The sequence below is a fragment of the Alligator sinensis genome, unplaced genomic scaffold (assembly GCF_000455745.1).
Source record: "Alligator sinensis unplaced genomic scaffold, ASM45574v1 scaffold1010_1, whole genome shotgun sequence".
NCBI lineage: Eukaryota > Metazoa > Chordata > Crocodylia > Alligatoridae > Alligator > Alligator sinensis.
In genome coordinates, this window is record NW_005842624.1 from 474765 (window position 1) to 490442 (window position 15678).

General features: G+C 40.9%; 1 protein-coding gene across 1 annotated transcript in view; it reads left to right on the top strand.

Annotated features, from left to right (window-relative positions):
* The window catches only part of MYCBP2 (MYC binding protein 2, E3 ubiquitin protein ligase), a 282082-nt gene that overhangs the window by 12827 nt on the left and 253577 nt on the right, over nucleotides 1–15678 (top strand). Inside the window, exon 3 of the mRNA XM_025215130.1 lies at nucleotides 10625–10840. Coding sequence (XP_025070915.1) covers nucleotides 10625–10840 — 216 coding nt within the window. The remainder of the gene's footprint in view (nucleotides 1–10624; nucleotides 10841–15678) is intronic.

Below are 15678 nucleotides of genomic sequence, written 5' to 3' on the forward strand. Positions count from 1 at the left end.
AAGATCAAGGCCAGCAGAACCTGGACTAATGCAAGAGGAAAGTGTTATTTTGGTCATTAATCCACCTGGGACTGTGGAAGGACTGTTTTGAAAATGTACTGAATATAATAAAAAACCTGGAAGATAAATATGATGTAAGGCAGTTAAATGTTGAAGGACAGAAGGAGAGGATGGAGATTTGGAGATGAAGTGGCCAAAACTGTTAAGTGAAAAAGAGCTGTAGTAGTTGTTGATGACGTCATATAGAGATGCCCAGAGCACCAGGCAAGTGAGGATATGATCTCTTCAGAATGCACTTAAAACCAATTGATGGACACTCCAGAAAACAAGAATACAGGAATTGTAGTGCTATCTGGAAAAAAAACATGAGAAAAGTCTAACGGCTATTGGGAAAAATGACACTAAGGTACAATGTTGTGACAAGAAATTTGAGTCCGTTATATTTGGATGGACTTGAAAGAAGGCAGAAAGGCAACTGAGTGAAGAACAATGTGGGTACTAAAGGAACAGACTCAATATTTGCTACAAAACAATTGAGTGAAAAGAATTGTGCGGGATATAAAAAAATTCCTTTGCCTTTATAGATATTGAGACAGGTTACACTATATAGCAAGAACTGGAAATGTTAAATGTGAATAAAACTTGTAGAAGGGAATGTGCAGAGTTCATGTTTGTTGTATGGAAACAAGATATGAGAAGATTAAATGGTTTTACATGGAGCATGGTTTGGTTCAGAGTAGTATTGAATCCCTTTTAGCTTTTGCTTCCATGAAACATTGCAATCTTTTAATGACTTGGGGTGGAGATGTGCTATATTGTCCTGATGTGTGTAGCTTCAGTACTGAAGAATCTGGGGTGGAGATTATAAATATGAGGCATGGAGTGGTAGTAAGAAGAAAGAACCTAAAATGTGTAAGAGTTGCAAGGAGGACAAGAATTAAATTTGGTTGATGGCTTTAAATAGCTTGGCTCAATGATCACAAGTGATGGAAGAAAAGAAAGAGGCTCTAAGTGTCCTTAGATTTCCCCTCTATTCTGAAACATAATAGTAGAAAAAAATTATTTCTCTATTTATTCTTTCTTCTCAGAACCTTGCTTTAAAAAAGGTTAAATTGAGGGTAACAGAGAGAAATATTTTACTTATTTCCAATAGGAAGAGAAGGTATTTCTGTGAAGTACATTTTAGTTGATCAGTGAAATGTATGTCCGTTTATTCAGCTGTAGGGCTGAAAATTAAGGTGAATGTTACGCTGGATTAATTTAAATCACCAACTGAAAATCCTTTATTTAAATCTTTTAAATCAGGGGTGCCTACAGGCCAAATGAGGCTTGCAGAGCCATAGGTATCTGGCCCACAGGGCTTCCTATAGATTGGGGATCTTGGCAGCAGGGGTGTGGTAGCAATAAGTATGGCCACCATTCCCCACTGCCAAATTGCCAAATCTTGAGCCCTGCTGCAGGAGGCCAGGCCATGCCCCTCCCCCTGGGCTGGCCTATGCTCCCATTCCCCTGTGGGTAGTCAAGCTTTCTTCCCTCTCCCTTCCTTCCCTTCCTATTGCAGGGCTTTAAGTGGACTGTGTTGTCTGGCTGGGCTTGCCACCACCTCCTCTCCCCACCCACCCCATCAAAGAACCCTAGGAGTGGCTCCCAGCAGCAGCTGTGTTGCAGTTGCTGTGTTTTCAGTTAACCGTTTAACCAATATAACTAGAGGAGGCTAATCTAATACATTTTTGAAGAATATTTACATCCCTATTCTAGCCTACCCTGCCACACATGTAAGCTCTCCAGCCAAGCTGGGGCACTAGAGGGTGCTCCCTGGGCCACTCCTGCCATTAATTGATAGCCTGCTCTCCCCAGCCTGGGAAGGGGACAGGCTATCAATTGGCAGTTGACAGCTCCTGAAAAGCAGCAGCTGCCACAGGCCATCCTGGCAAGGGTTACAGCCCTGGGAGAATGGTCCACCCCCTCAATCCTGCCAGTCAGCTGATCTGTGGGGGTGGGGGGAATTTTTTAAGGCAAGGTCCCCACAGGGTTCCCTGGCAGCCTGCCCAGGGGTGAACTGTCAGAGAGCCACTGCTCTGTCAGTACCCTTAGAGAGGGGCCAAAAGCAGAGGACTGGAATACTACATGTACTCAAAACCCCACAGAAGTGGTATACAGCCATTCAAGTTAAATCAGGAAGTGGGAGATCTTCCTGACAAGTATCCAATCTAACTTCTTCTGGACGAGCTAGTTCTCTTTTGTAAGAAATCAAGCCATTCAAACTTTTTGTGCCAAGAAAAAGGTGTTTTTTTTCCCCCAAGTATAAAGATAAAGCCTGTTCATGGCCTGTCTCTCTGCCTAAGTTTAGGTTGTCTGACTAATGTTAAATTAGTAGATTTCATCTCTTTTGTCATCTTTGTTTGTAGATTGAAAGAAAGAAATATGTTTTCCTGCAACTTTAATTTTGTTCTTAAATATTTTTTCTTCATCGTTTCAAAGTTCTTACAATCCTTTCAACAATAATTTTTCTGCAGTTTGTTCAACTCTGTAAAAATAAGTTTCAGTGTTAGTCAGCTTTTTATTTTTTTGCCCGCTGTTGACTGCTTTGGGTGGGTCAGATTAATCTACTGTTTTCCCCAATTATTAGTTTCTAGACATGGAAAACTATAAATTTGATTTAATTTTCCATGTCTAGGATCCAGTTATTGAAGGGTCCTCTTAAATTAATCTCTCTTGCCACTACCACAGGGTGGCTGCCACTTGTGGTAGGAGGGTGAAGGCACCAAGGGGACATGTCCCCTTCTTGTGACTGTTCCCCTCTCCCTTACCTTTATAGCTCCTATTGCTTTGTGTCTGTCTGCTGGAGGCATAGGGCAGCCAGACATAGTGGTAGATCTGGCTTCAGCCTCCATTGGGTTTAGGACTGGAGCTGCAGCAACTCCCCTGTCACCCCACATGCCCCTTCCTTGTGTCTCCTCCCTGCCACCCCAGCATACTTTGCATCTTTCCTCCACACTCCCCTAGCTCTACACTCCCTTTCCCCTGTGACATGTCCCAGCGTGCCATGTGTCCCTTTCCCTTCAATCCCCTCACTGTGTGCATCTCTTCCCCTGCAATCCCCCTGTTCCCCTCATGCCACACACCCCTTCCCCATATATTCCCACGCACCGCCAACCTGCTGCATGAGCTTCTCTGGTCCTGTCTGGAGCCTCACATCTAAGGTGGCTTTTTTTTTCCCCATGCTGAATGGGGAAAAAAAACTCATCTGAGATTAGAATGAATATGGTATTTTGTGACTTTGTTCACAAAATGTCATCATAATAAATCATTTTTTAATAAAATAACTTAAAAGCCGTGTAATTCAGTTGTCCTCTTGCTGGAGAATTAGTTTAAACCACTTTTTTCCCCACTGGAAAATAAAGCAAAATAGTTGAAGGAGGGAATTTTGCAACTTCAGTATATTTCTTTATCTCTGAAATACTTAAGTCTTTGACTGAAATGCATCGATATATTAACACGTTTTAGGTTCCCTTCATTATCTTCTAGATCAGTGGTCACCTATGTTTTTGGGTCTCAGGTTGGAGTGACCTAGTTCAGGTCAGAGGTAGGTTGATGCTAGGATCCTGTTGCTGCCACTTCTCTCCACAGAGGCAAGGAGAGAAGCTGCTGTGGGGGAGCTCCACCAGAGCTTCTCCCCACAGCAATGTGGGGAAGTGACTGCTGCTGAGCCCTGTCCCCCACCTCCCACCCCACTGCCCCATGTCTGTGGGCCCGATCAGATGGCTTCTTTCTGCCCATGGGCCATAGGTTACCAACTTCTGTTCTAGATTTCTTCCCACCTCTGTTACATTTGCAGCCTTCTTGGTCTGACAAATCTATGCACTTTTTTTTTTTTTTAAATCAGTTTGTTGTAGCTTACACTATTGCTTCTGTTAGGTATTCTACTATATGATCATTTCCTGATGCATCAGTTGTTTCTGTAAGACGGAAAACCCCATCTTTTTGTTGTAATTCAGGCATATTACTGGAGCACTGTATACATTGCTCCACCTGTCAAGACTCAGATTAACACATTTTCTGTCAATATTTTTTTGCGTACTGTTCACTTTCCTTCTTTTTACCTTGTATCTAGGAGCTCTCTAGCAATGTTTGTACTTCCAGAGAGTGTGAAGTGTGGTCATTATATTTGAATCCTGTCAATGAATGGTTATTTTGAACAAGATAAAAAAAGATAATTCATATCTTTTAATTTATTAATGGTATCTGCTGGTCTTGATTATGAATTCAACCCAGGTTTTTCTGGATAATCAAGAAAATCTTTTTTGGATGCATGTCAGCCAGTAGATCATCTGCTGGGGGAGGTAATAGAAGTTTGTAGATGTACATACTGCAGGTGAACATTTGACAATCAAAACTCCTTACTTCTAAGCTAGATCCTGAAAAAAAGACAATAAAACCCAGCCAAACCCAGAATGGAGGGTTGATTACTCACCATGTCACTCACTGTGCTGCTTTAAAAAAGTGTGTAATTGAAAAATAATTATTTTACTGTAGCTGTTGTAGTTGTACCACTCTTTAAATTATATGGCATTGGCAGTCCCCTGTCTGATAGTTTCCCAGCTAAGACAGGGGTATGACAAGGATGTTTGCTTGCTTGGCTATTTTTTTTATTTTATTCTTGAATGATCTAAAATGGGCTAACAGGGAATTGATTCTATGTACCCATGATTTTGAATGACCCTATCTCTGTCCTGCTTTATGCAGATAATGTATTAATAGCATCGCAATCCCAAATAGGCCTCCAAAGATTACTAGATGCTTTTCAGCAGTATTGTATGTCAGATAGCTTGGACATCAACACAGCTAAATCCAAGGAGTTGGAAAAGAAACTGGAAATGGTGTCTTCTTTTAAATATCTTGGAATCTACTTTTAGCAAAAATCTGAGATGGAATAAGCACATTGAAAATGTAAATACTAAAGCAAAACAAGCCTTGGGCTGAGTTTTTATTTTTTTACAAGACAGGCAGAAGAGCAGTTTTGGAAGCACTAAAGGTCTGTTGATCTAAGATAGTCCATTTTATTGTATGGAGCAGAACTTTGGGGTGCTGACCCTAGGGCCCACTCAAAAACTGAAAAGTTTTCTAATTGCCTTTTAAGGTGGCTTTTATCTCTGCCAAATTCTCTGATGTGGGGAGGTAGAAGTTATGCGTTTTAAAACTGGACTGATAAATGTGAGCACAGTCAAGAACTCCAAGGGCATTTATACACATACCTTTTTGTCCCACTGCACACTGGAAATCCGGCGGGTCGGAGCAGACTCAATTAATCAAGCCTGCTCCGCATGCCAGCTGATACGCACTGTGCTGCTTTGCATGCACAGTGCGCGTATAAGTGACGAAATGCATGTCAGCACACAGAAAATGGTGGCGGTGCACTTTTGAACTAAAACACCTACAGTGTTTTAGTTCAAAAGCACACTGCTGCCATTTTCTCAGCTGCAGCACCAGGTGCTTTTAAAAGTGCCCGGCGCTGCAGCGCAAGCATGTGTACAAATGCCCTAATCTACTGGATAAAAATTAGATCTTTCATGCCTACCAGATACTCTAAGAAGTGCATTCTAGAAGCCTCTCCATTGCCAAATAAACCCTGGTTTGAATGGTTAAATAACATCTATATTCTCCTCCAGACAAATGGCCTGGGAAATTACTGAGCCACTGATCAAAGATGCCAGCATGCAGATGGACATGCTGGCAGTGAGACTGGTGTTTTTCCTTCATTAACTCAGTGTTTAAAATTTCCCATTAATGGGGAGATCCATTTTCCTCTTATTTCTTCAAAAAAAACAAACAAGACTACAAGTAATAATTTCTCATTTATCTCATTCTTCCCACAAGAGCATATGCTGTCTAAATATGGGGTCTGACACCATCTGCCCACAACGGCAGATCTCACAAGTGTGAATCTCAATCTAGTAATGGCCTCTCATTGTTTGTAGTTTTGCATCACAGACAGGTAGTTTTCTAAAGCCAAAGGAGTGTTAGTTTTAAAAAAGGGGAAGTTTTGAGACAATCCGGCTTTCTTCTAACTTTGGACCCTGTCCTATAATCCTTAGATGTATTTGCTTTACACACTGAATAAGGGCCCAAAATCAAATAACTCGTTTTGTTTTAATGTTCACTACTTCATTTGATTTTTTTTTTTCTTTTATATTATCATACACTTCTAATTTTGTGTAGGCTTCTGGAATGAATAATCTTGTGTGTTTTTAGCAAGAATTGTATAGGTGTGGTTGGGTTTTTTTTGTATGTAATGTTTGTTCATTTTATTGTCTTGTTTTGGTGAAAGCTGTAAATAAACCACCACTACTCAATGGTATGATTTATTCTGAAACCAGTTCTATAGCGGGAAATCACGTTTAATACAAACTTGGGTAATCCTTATCTCCGCATGCCATACAAGTTGCAAGGAGGTGGGAGGGGTGGGGGGCAGGGATATTATTGTATAACAGTTGAAAATACTTTTAAAAGTAAATGAGAAATCTTTAGCTCAGAAGTTCAGTTATATATCTTGGGTGCTCAGCCTTTTGGCCCCACAGGCCAGATACAGAGTGTGAGGCCAATTCATGGGCTGCATCGGACTCTGTAGACTAGGATCTGGCTGCATGCTGCCCTGGCTTGGTCCTGTGTGCAGGGATTGTGCTCTGGGGGCCCCAAGCCATTCCTGTCTGGTTCCATGTGCAGGGATTGGGCCCTGTGCACCCAACTTAATGTTAAGGACCATGGCCCACAGGGCTCCCCATACATCTGTCCATATACTGTTCCTATTGGACTTCTGAAGTGTTTAAATGTATCATGGGTGTTCAATAGGGGTGTGTGAAACGGGCCATATTTGATTTGGTTTCAAAGTCAGCCTGAATCGGGGACAGTGACTCAGAGATTCGGAGAATCAGCGATTTGGCTATAGACGCAGTTTTAAATGCTTTTTCTATATACCTTGAGGTACGAGGTGTGGCTCATGAATGCTGCAATGGTGAGGTGGGTGGAGCGTCCCAGAGGAGTGGGGGGGGCCCTCCGCGCCCCCCCCCCCCCCATGTGCTTGGGACTGAACCTGGAAGTGGACCAGAAATAATTCCGATCCAGTTCTGGGTCTGCCGTCAAGCGCGTTGGGGGGCCGCCCACGCTCCCCCGGCTCGGTGATCAGCTGTGGGTGACCCAGGAGGCACCAGTCTCCGAGCTGGGGTGGGGGGGGCGGGTGGCATGGGGTCCCCCCCCCGCATGCTCCCCAGCAAACCCAGAAGAGAACCAGAAGTGCTTCCGGTCCACTTCCAGGCCTGCTGCTAAGCATGCTGGGGCACCCCCTCTCCCCCCCACTTGCGCTCCAGTGAGATGCTCCTTCTGCCCCAGCATCACAGCATTCACAAGCCGCCTGGTACCTTGAGGTATGTAGAAAAAACATCTAAAGCTGTGTCTACATCCGAATCATCAAATCTCTGAATCGATTTAGAGGGTTCCAGTTTGATTCAGAGAGATTAAAGGGTCTCCTGATTCGATTCAGATTTGGAGAATTGGCCACTGAATCGGGCCAAATCTCCACCGAATTGAATCGGCGATCGAAGCTTCACACAAGCCCTAGCGCTCAACCTCCAGCCTGCAGGCCGTGCCCAGCCTTGTATCATCCAGGTTGTAGGGCTTCCCCATTGAGCAGTAACAGTACAAAATAAATAATGATAAAAAACTTTCACAACAAACTAACCTCAAGTGTATGTTGATTCAAATACTTTATCATAAATTTGTTCTTGGGTGGGCAATCAGGACTCGTAGTAGAGATGATATCTTTTATTAGACCAACAAGATTTTTGCAAAAAAAATTCTTTAATTGCAAGCTTTCGGGCACAAATGCCCTTCATCGGGCATTGGAGAAAAGATTGTAAAAATTCTCCTGGGTAGAAATGAAAGTTCATATTTCATAGAATTTCACAGAGGAGTCAATAGATGGGAGGATTCCTTTGGGCAGTCAGTTCATAGCTGATATGGAGCGCCTCACCTCCTGTGAGAGTCTGTGATGATGCATATTACCTTGAAACAAAGGCAGGAGCAGGATCTTAGGTTTCAGGTGGTCACAGTTGCTTCCTGCTTGGGAAAATATGAAGATTTCACTTCAAAAAAATCTTTTTTCTTTTTCTTTTCTTTCATTGAAATTTTTTGAAATTTCTTGGGTGGGCTACTTTCTTAGGAATTTCAATCTAAATTATCACTAATTGTTATGGTAATCCACGGCAGGTAACCTAAAAGAATGGCTCAAAATTAGTTTACTAAATAGTCGATCCAGTTTCTTCAGATGTGTCCACATCAGCATCTTTAAAACCATTGATTTCTGAGGAGTATTTTGTGTAAAGTTGCTTCATTTTGGCAGATAGGACTCAGATCTTTTTGTCACACTATTTTACATTTGATGTGTGTTACTTTTTAATGAAAAGTCTGGAAATGTCTTGAAAATATTTGCGCGTCCATTTGTTTGTTGTTTTGCTGTGCCTTTTTTAAACCCACAGCCATGGGGAAACTTACTTTAGCTCTCAAGTGTTGGAATTAATCCTGGAAGTTTTTCAAAGAATGTTCATTTTTCAACCAGTTTTAGGTTTTAGACTAGTATTGTTCCTTTTCGTTTCCATATTCCACTCTTTCTCCTTGTTTGTTACATAAAGTCCTCCCCCCCAACCCCCCCCCCCCAAACAAACCAAAACCAAGACATCCAACACTCATTTAAGACTTCCACTTATATTTTGCACTGTGCAGTTTTGTTTGTTTAGATACAGGGCGAGAGGAAGCTGAAAAATTATTCAACTGCTGTTTGTGTGCATTTGTCAGTTATATACACCTAATAATCAGAAATGCTTACTTAACTCCATCACAAAGTATGGGTTGGTAGTTATTGGACAAGGATTATAAATATTCATAATCTGTGAGCTGACTCAGAGATTAGATAGAGAGAAGCTATAAATGGGGCGGGGTGGGGGGTGCTATGAGACCACACCAGTTAGATTCAGTGGATGATTCTGATGAGACATGGAGACAGAGGCACAATCCCAATGCCTCAGATAACTTTGCTAGTGTTTTGTACCCAATTGTAAAGTCTCTGGACCTTCTTACTGAGTCAGATCATTAATTTAGTACATGTCTAGATTATGTCAAATCATTAATTTAGTACATGTCTTATTTAGTACATGTCTATATTTATAAAAGTAGATTTAAAAAACTTGCTGTTTCCAGTCCTTTTTTTTATATAGGAGAGCATATGGCCTGTAACTCAGTTTTGAATAGAGTACTTTAAAATGTACTCTAAAAAGGGTTAGACTATAAAGAAGATATAAATAAAGTATTTAACATTCTCCGTTTAAATTCAGATTTTACTTTGAACAGTTTTTTTTAAAAGAAAAGCTGTAATGTAATTATGGGTTATTGTTTATATTACAAAGTTTATAATTTAGATATCAATTTAGATAATATTGATATAATCTTATAGTTTAGATAATTGGTATTTTCAAAAGGTACTCAGTTTTTATTTAAATTATTTTTATTGTATTGACTTGTTTAAATGTCTGAGCTACAAATAGTCTTGTATTCATAGAGGTATAAATGTGCTAGATATGTATTATTGTATTATTCATTTCTCGTACTACATATCCACTTGTTTTTACTTTTGCCTAGTCAAAATGAATGAAGCTTAAGACTGTCTGGAACAGACCAGATTACTGTAATGTTTTTCCATATATTGGATTTTAGTGCTGTTTCACATTAAAAAAAAAATTATATATAATATTTAAATCTGCAAACTTTGGGGGAAAGTAGTATCCTTAACTGTTTGACAGGCTCAAACTGGGTTCTGAAGATCGATTTTTTTTTTTTTTTTTTTTTTTTTTTTTCTTTTAGGGTTTGTTTAATATCACTAGTAGTGCATAGATTGCAGCTGGAAATTAGAAAATGTTCTTAGTTTGCCTGTCAGAGAAAGAAAACCTTGCTTTTCTATGAATCTGACATTAGTAGAACACATGTAGTTATGTCAGTTTTCTCATTTTGGGTGCCTGCGCCTTGAAGCGTATAAGATACATGCAGGTTGAGCTGCATAACAGGCTCATTTGAGAATCAGAGTATTGCCCAATTAATAGTTGGTTAATATTCTCAACATGCATCAATGCTGTGCTGTAGGAGCTGTGATACTCACTGAGTCATGTTAATATCAGGGCTGCTTTTAGAGGTGTAAGGAGCTCTAAGTAATGAGGTAATAATCTTATGTAACATGTGAAGACCTGTGGAAATGTTGTTCCTGCATGAATTAACTTGCATATCTTGATTCAGCTTAATAGGCCTTTAATACTAAAATCAGTGTTACTGGCAAATGGCTAGTGCCATTACCGTCAGAAATTTTATATGCGTATGAATTGCTCCTAGTATTCCTCTGCTTTACAGAGTTGTGGTCATCTGTTCTTTAGAAAATAAATTACTGACATTTTAACATTTGCTAGCCAAAACAAAAATGAGACTTTGTTGGGAAAATGTATTTGTAGTGAAATTTGAAATGTTTTTTTTAAACTTCATGCATAGAAGAATATTTTTTTTTTTGTTGAAAATCATTCTTGTTTTTCAGACTGAAAACCTAGAGAGTACTATAACCATACCGGATATCAGACTACACAGCAATCCTTCAGCTTTTAATGTGTACTGCAATGTTCGCCATTGTGTTTTGGAATGGCAAAAAAAGGAGGTATCCTTAACTTTGGCATCAAAGAACACTGTACAAAGTGGGGATTCAGATAGTGATGAAGAGGAGGAGTCCAAAGAGCCACCCATCAAACTTCCAAAGGCAAGTAACTCTGGATGGCTTCTCAAGTGTGGATGTGCCAAATTCTTGGACAATTTTGTAATAGTGTCTCTGGATCCTTTTATTTTATAATTAGTAGTTAGGAGGAGTTGCTAGATCACATCGGTAGTCCATCTAGTCCAGTATCCTTGCTGACCGTGGTGAATTATTTAGGAATCTCTAGGTAGTCTCCTGTAAAATCACTTACCTGTAGAAGTTTATTTTTAACTCTCTCAATTAGGAATGGACTTGTATACTGCATTAGGAAGATTTTTAAACCTTCCAAAGATTTAGTTTTTATCCCTATCCCATTCTTCTCTAACCACCCTCTTTTTTTGGTATCTTAAATAAGTCTTGGCTTCAGTATCTTAAGGTACAGATTTCCATATGTTGATTGCTGCTATCTATTAAGATCTTAGAAAGAATAATTGATCCATTGATTTTTTTATTTTATTTTTTTAGGCTGTAGTGCGTTTTTTAGGCTCTGTAATTATGCCTAATATTACAAGAATGGGAGATCATGCAACTTCAGATTCCATGTTTTAGACCAATTTATAACTGTAGGGTTTAGAATGAGACCTGAAAGTGAGACTGTTGCCTCTGTTACTCCTCCTCTAATGCAGGAGTTTTTTTATACCTTACTTTGAAGTACTTGGTGCTGACCACGTGTAGAAAACTGGTCTTATTACATAAGCTGCTGCTTGTCGGGTTTAAAGCTGTTTTTATGCCCTGTATCTGCTCGACCTTTATCTTTCTCAGTATTGTAAGGTTGACTTTGCCTCTGTTTGGTCCAAAATATCAGTCTTTTCCAAACTGACACTTTCTCAGTTTTTTGCATGCTGCTGCTCTTGCAAGAGGCATGCACAGCTGTCTGGAAAACCAGCCCTTTATTTATTGTCTGTAAAAATTCCTTCTCAAAACTGCTGTAATGTCCACAGAAACCTAACAAATTAGGCTTAGGATGCTGCCTGTCACGTTGACCACTAATCTCTTTGTATTTCTCTGCCTATATCTGTGCTATATCTAAATGCTAAGTGCTTTGGGACAGGGACTGTCTTTTCTGTGTGTTCTAGGTGTTGTGATAGTACAAATTAATTAATAGTAGGTCCAATCCATTATGGCAGTTTGTGTGTAAAAGCATAGAGCTTGTTTCCTCCATCTGTTTATTTCTGTAATTGGGGTTTATAAATCTGCTTGCTTTTAGCTGGGGACAAAAAAAATTGTGAATTTTGCAGTGAATATTCCAGTTTAATTGATTTTGTTTTTTCTGAATCATGTAATAAAAATGGAATGAATGTGACAGTAGAAGATACATTTTCAGTTGAAATGCCTTTTTTGTTCATCATAAAATTGTTTAAAATTATACTTTTAACAGAATTTTAAAGAAACTAAGGGGTCCTTGGAGTTGAATAGTAGAATCTCTTTCGGATTGAAAACTGATTAAAGGATGTGTTGAAAAAACCCATTTATATGCTTCCGTTTTTTAATACCTTCCGAGGAATTAATAAATCTTTTTTTTAAGATTCCGGTCTCCTTTGAGTGACTTCTGCATATTGCTGCTCAAGAAGTACATTTTGTCTGATTTACATATGATGCAGTGCAGCCTTCTTGGAGAGCTCATGTGCCTCTTACTCTTCCCCTGCCGCCCTCTCCTCCCTCCCTCCCCCCACCCTCCCCTCGGTCTCTCACCCACTAACTCCTCAATTTATGTCTTCACTGACTAGCTTTCTTGCATGCATACCAGCCTCTGGCTTTTTTACTATTCATTCCATCCAGAAAGAGCACACAGATGCTCCACCTGCAGATGCTTCCTCAGCCTGATGGTATTTATACCCTAAAAAGAATTTTTCCAACTATTTGAGTTGGTCTAATAAAAGATACCAGATTTACCCAAAGAACCTTGTCTGTCGATGTCCTTAGACCGACATGGGTATAACCTACACCCCTCTTTTACTCTCAGCATTTCTGACTGTTTTAAGGCTGAGAATGCTGTACAATTCCTTGAACTTGTGGACATAAGGCCATGACTTGTGAAACTTCCATTTGTAACTAACCCCCCTCGCCATTTGACGTTTTGGGAGTTCCATAAAAGAAATGTCTTCCAGTTTTATATGTACTTATTACCATGTGTGAAAGCAACCCTGTTCTCCACCATTGGGAACCAGCATTTTTACCAGGCTTGGCACAAATTGACCCCACACCTTTCCCAAGTGGCAGTCCAGTTTCTTTCCTCTGCTTGATCTGCTGCTTTGCCTTTTGTTCCCTACGCTGTGTTTCCTGCCCAATCTGCTGCTTTGTTTTCCTTTTCCTGCCCTCTGTTCCCTGTCTGATCTCTTGCCCTGCTTTCTACCTGATCTGTCACTGTCTGGCCTATCCACACCTTGATTTGGCATGTCTCACACACAGGCAGTCTGTGCCACTTGTGGCTCTCGTGCCACATGGTCACTCTGTTCCATACCTAAGGAGATGGCAAAGTAAGATGCAAGCATTATAAAATGCTCCCTTGCTTCTCTTGGAAATAAGGGTGACTAAATACTAGGCAGCAAGTTTTCAGTATTGATACCATTCATTCTGCATTGGTGGAAATGCTCCCTGTTTATTGTGCGGGCCGCCTCCCGATCTCGTCCATGTCGCCCTGTGCGAGCCAGGAGCGATATGCGGACCCGTTTTTGTGCACGCGGGCTATGGCCAGCAGCCCGGGCACGCGGGGTTGAAGAAGACCGGTGGCGAGCTAGAATTAGTTATGGACGCGTAATGGTTGATTAAAAGATTGTTTACTTACACCAAAGATGGTCGTGGTGTAGGCTGGACAGTTTTCCAGGCTCAGCTCCACTTAAGTCCTCGCAAGAGGACTCCGACAATTGACCCCGGAGTGGTTGAAGCTCCGTGGGTTCAGTAAATAGGTCCCCGGAGTTGTTAAGACTCCGTGGGTTCGGTAAGTCGGCCCTCTATTGCCCTCTTAAGGAGAAGAAAAAGCTGGGTTCGAAGGGATTAGCAGCGCTTAGAAATCTTCACGCTCTTTCTCCCAAACTCCAATTGCTCTCTCTCGCTCTCTCCAACTTGGGCAGAAACCTCCCAAGCTCTTTATACGGCTAGCAAGCCAATCGCTAGCCGCCACGTGTGCATAATTTAGGATCGGCCAATAATCGAGCGCGAATCTAAATGCAAATGGCGGGAACTCCTTTGCACCGTGCATCACTATGATGCAAAAGAAATGCACCATGCAAAGAAGGCTACCAACGGTGGGAAATACTGTTTTGCACGCGGGTTCTCCTATTGCAAAAGAAAACTCCTCCGTGTAAAGGAGCTGCAATTTGGCGGGGACATAATTTAGCAGTGCCGAAGCACACAAAAACAAAAAACCACAACTTTGGGTTGTGACATTTATTAGTTGAAATCGGCTAATAATTGAAGGTCAGACTGTAGTGAGGCATCCCCTTCAAAGCATCATCTTAAGGTGCTGTGGAACTCTGGTACCAAGTCTCCGTCTGTGCTGATTCTCAGGTAATGAGTTGTTACAGCCCCGGACTACAGAGCCTTTGCTCTTTCATTTAAGCTGTAACAGTTTTTAGCCGTGCAAATGCCTGATTCTAAGCTCCCAAGAGAGCAGGTTTCACAATTTTAATCTTCTCTTACCTTTCGGAGATGTGGCTCATTGGCATTTTAATCTTTTTTCTAGCAGTCAGTAGAAGGTGAAAGAATATATTTTTTTAAGATCTGGTCTTTTAGACCGATGAAATGGATGTGATGGAATATGAGGTCCACTCTGGACTGCTTAGGTGTCTTTTGAGGAAAGAGGCCTCCCTTTCTAGTTCTATCATCTTATTCTCAGAAGTCTTACTTGAAGCAGCAGCAGTATGCTTCGTAGCAGCCATAAAAGAATTTCAAGAGATTGCAACAGGGACTACATGTGTAAACAGAAGCATTAGTGGAGGTTCTAAGGGACTTAAGCTTGGCCTGTCCCTGTACCAAAGGAAGCATGCTTCAGCTGCAACCACATCTAAAGACACTCAACTAGTTAGCTCATCAAGAAATTCTTTTTATGCATTGACATAATACTTCCCCTTTCTACCCAAGGTTGTTTTGCACCTCTTGATCTAAAAGGTTTTTTGGGGGGAGGGGGGTTGGTGAGAGGCGGGGGGGGTTCAATCTGTTACTCCAAGTAGCTTCAACAATTTTTTCTGTGGTGAGAATGGTGGGGGGGATGGACAATGACAGTGAGCTTAGGACATGCCTGCCAAAAAGGTTGGTTATCACAGAACCAAGAGACACGAAAAAATTCAAAAAGAAGTTTACATTATTAGTCTACCATGTCAAAGATAGAACCATTTCTGCTAGAGTTTCTCAGCAAGCTGTCTGTACTTATTTTCACAGCTAGATAATGCTACAGAGTTCTTTCTGAACCTGTATTTATCTAGTGATCAAGATCACTAGGCCAACAAACACTCTTTAGGTAAAATTTTCTTCTTTAACAGAAATGTCCTGCTTTCTTGAGTGTTAAAATCCTTTCCTATGAAAGGAATTCTTTGTGTAGAAAACAATAGAAACTTTCGTATTTACTTGATTGCAAGACAAGATGGGGAAAACAAATGTTCATTTTAAAATTGCATATCAAGTAAAAATACAGTATCTGCAGTTAGAAAGAGGTAGCAGGAATCCACTTGGTGAGGCACAGGGCAGCGTGTAGGCAAGGAGTAGTATGGGACCCAGGGTGGCAAAGGACTCGGTGTGGATGTATGGAGTGGTGAGGAACCTAGAGTGGAGGCACCTGGCAGTACAGCCTGGGGTGGTAGGGGAAGGCCTGGCACCAGTGAGGAGGGAAAATTGGCAGGGAGTGAAGG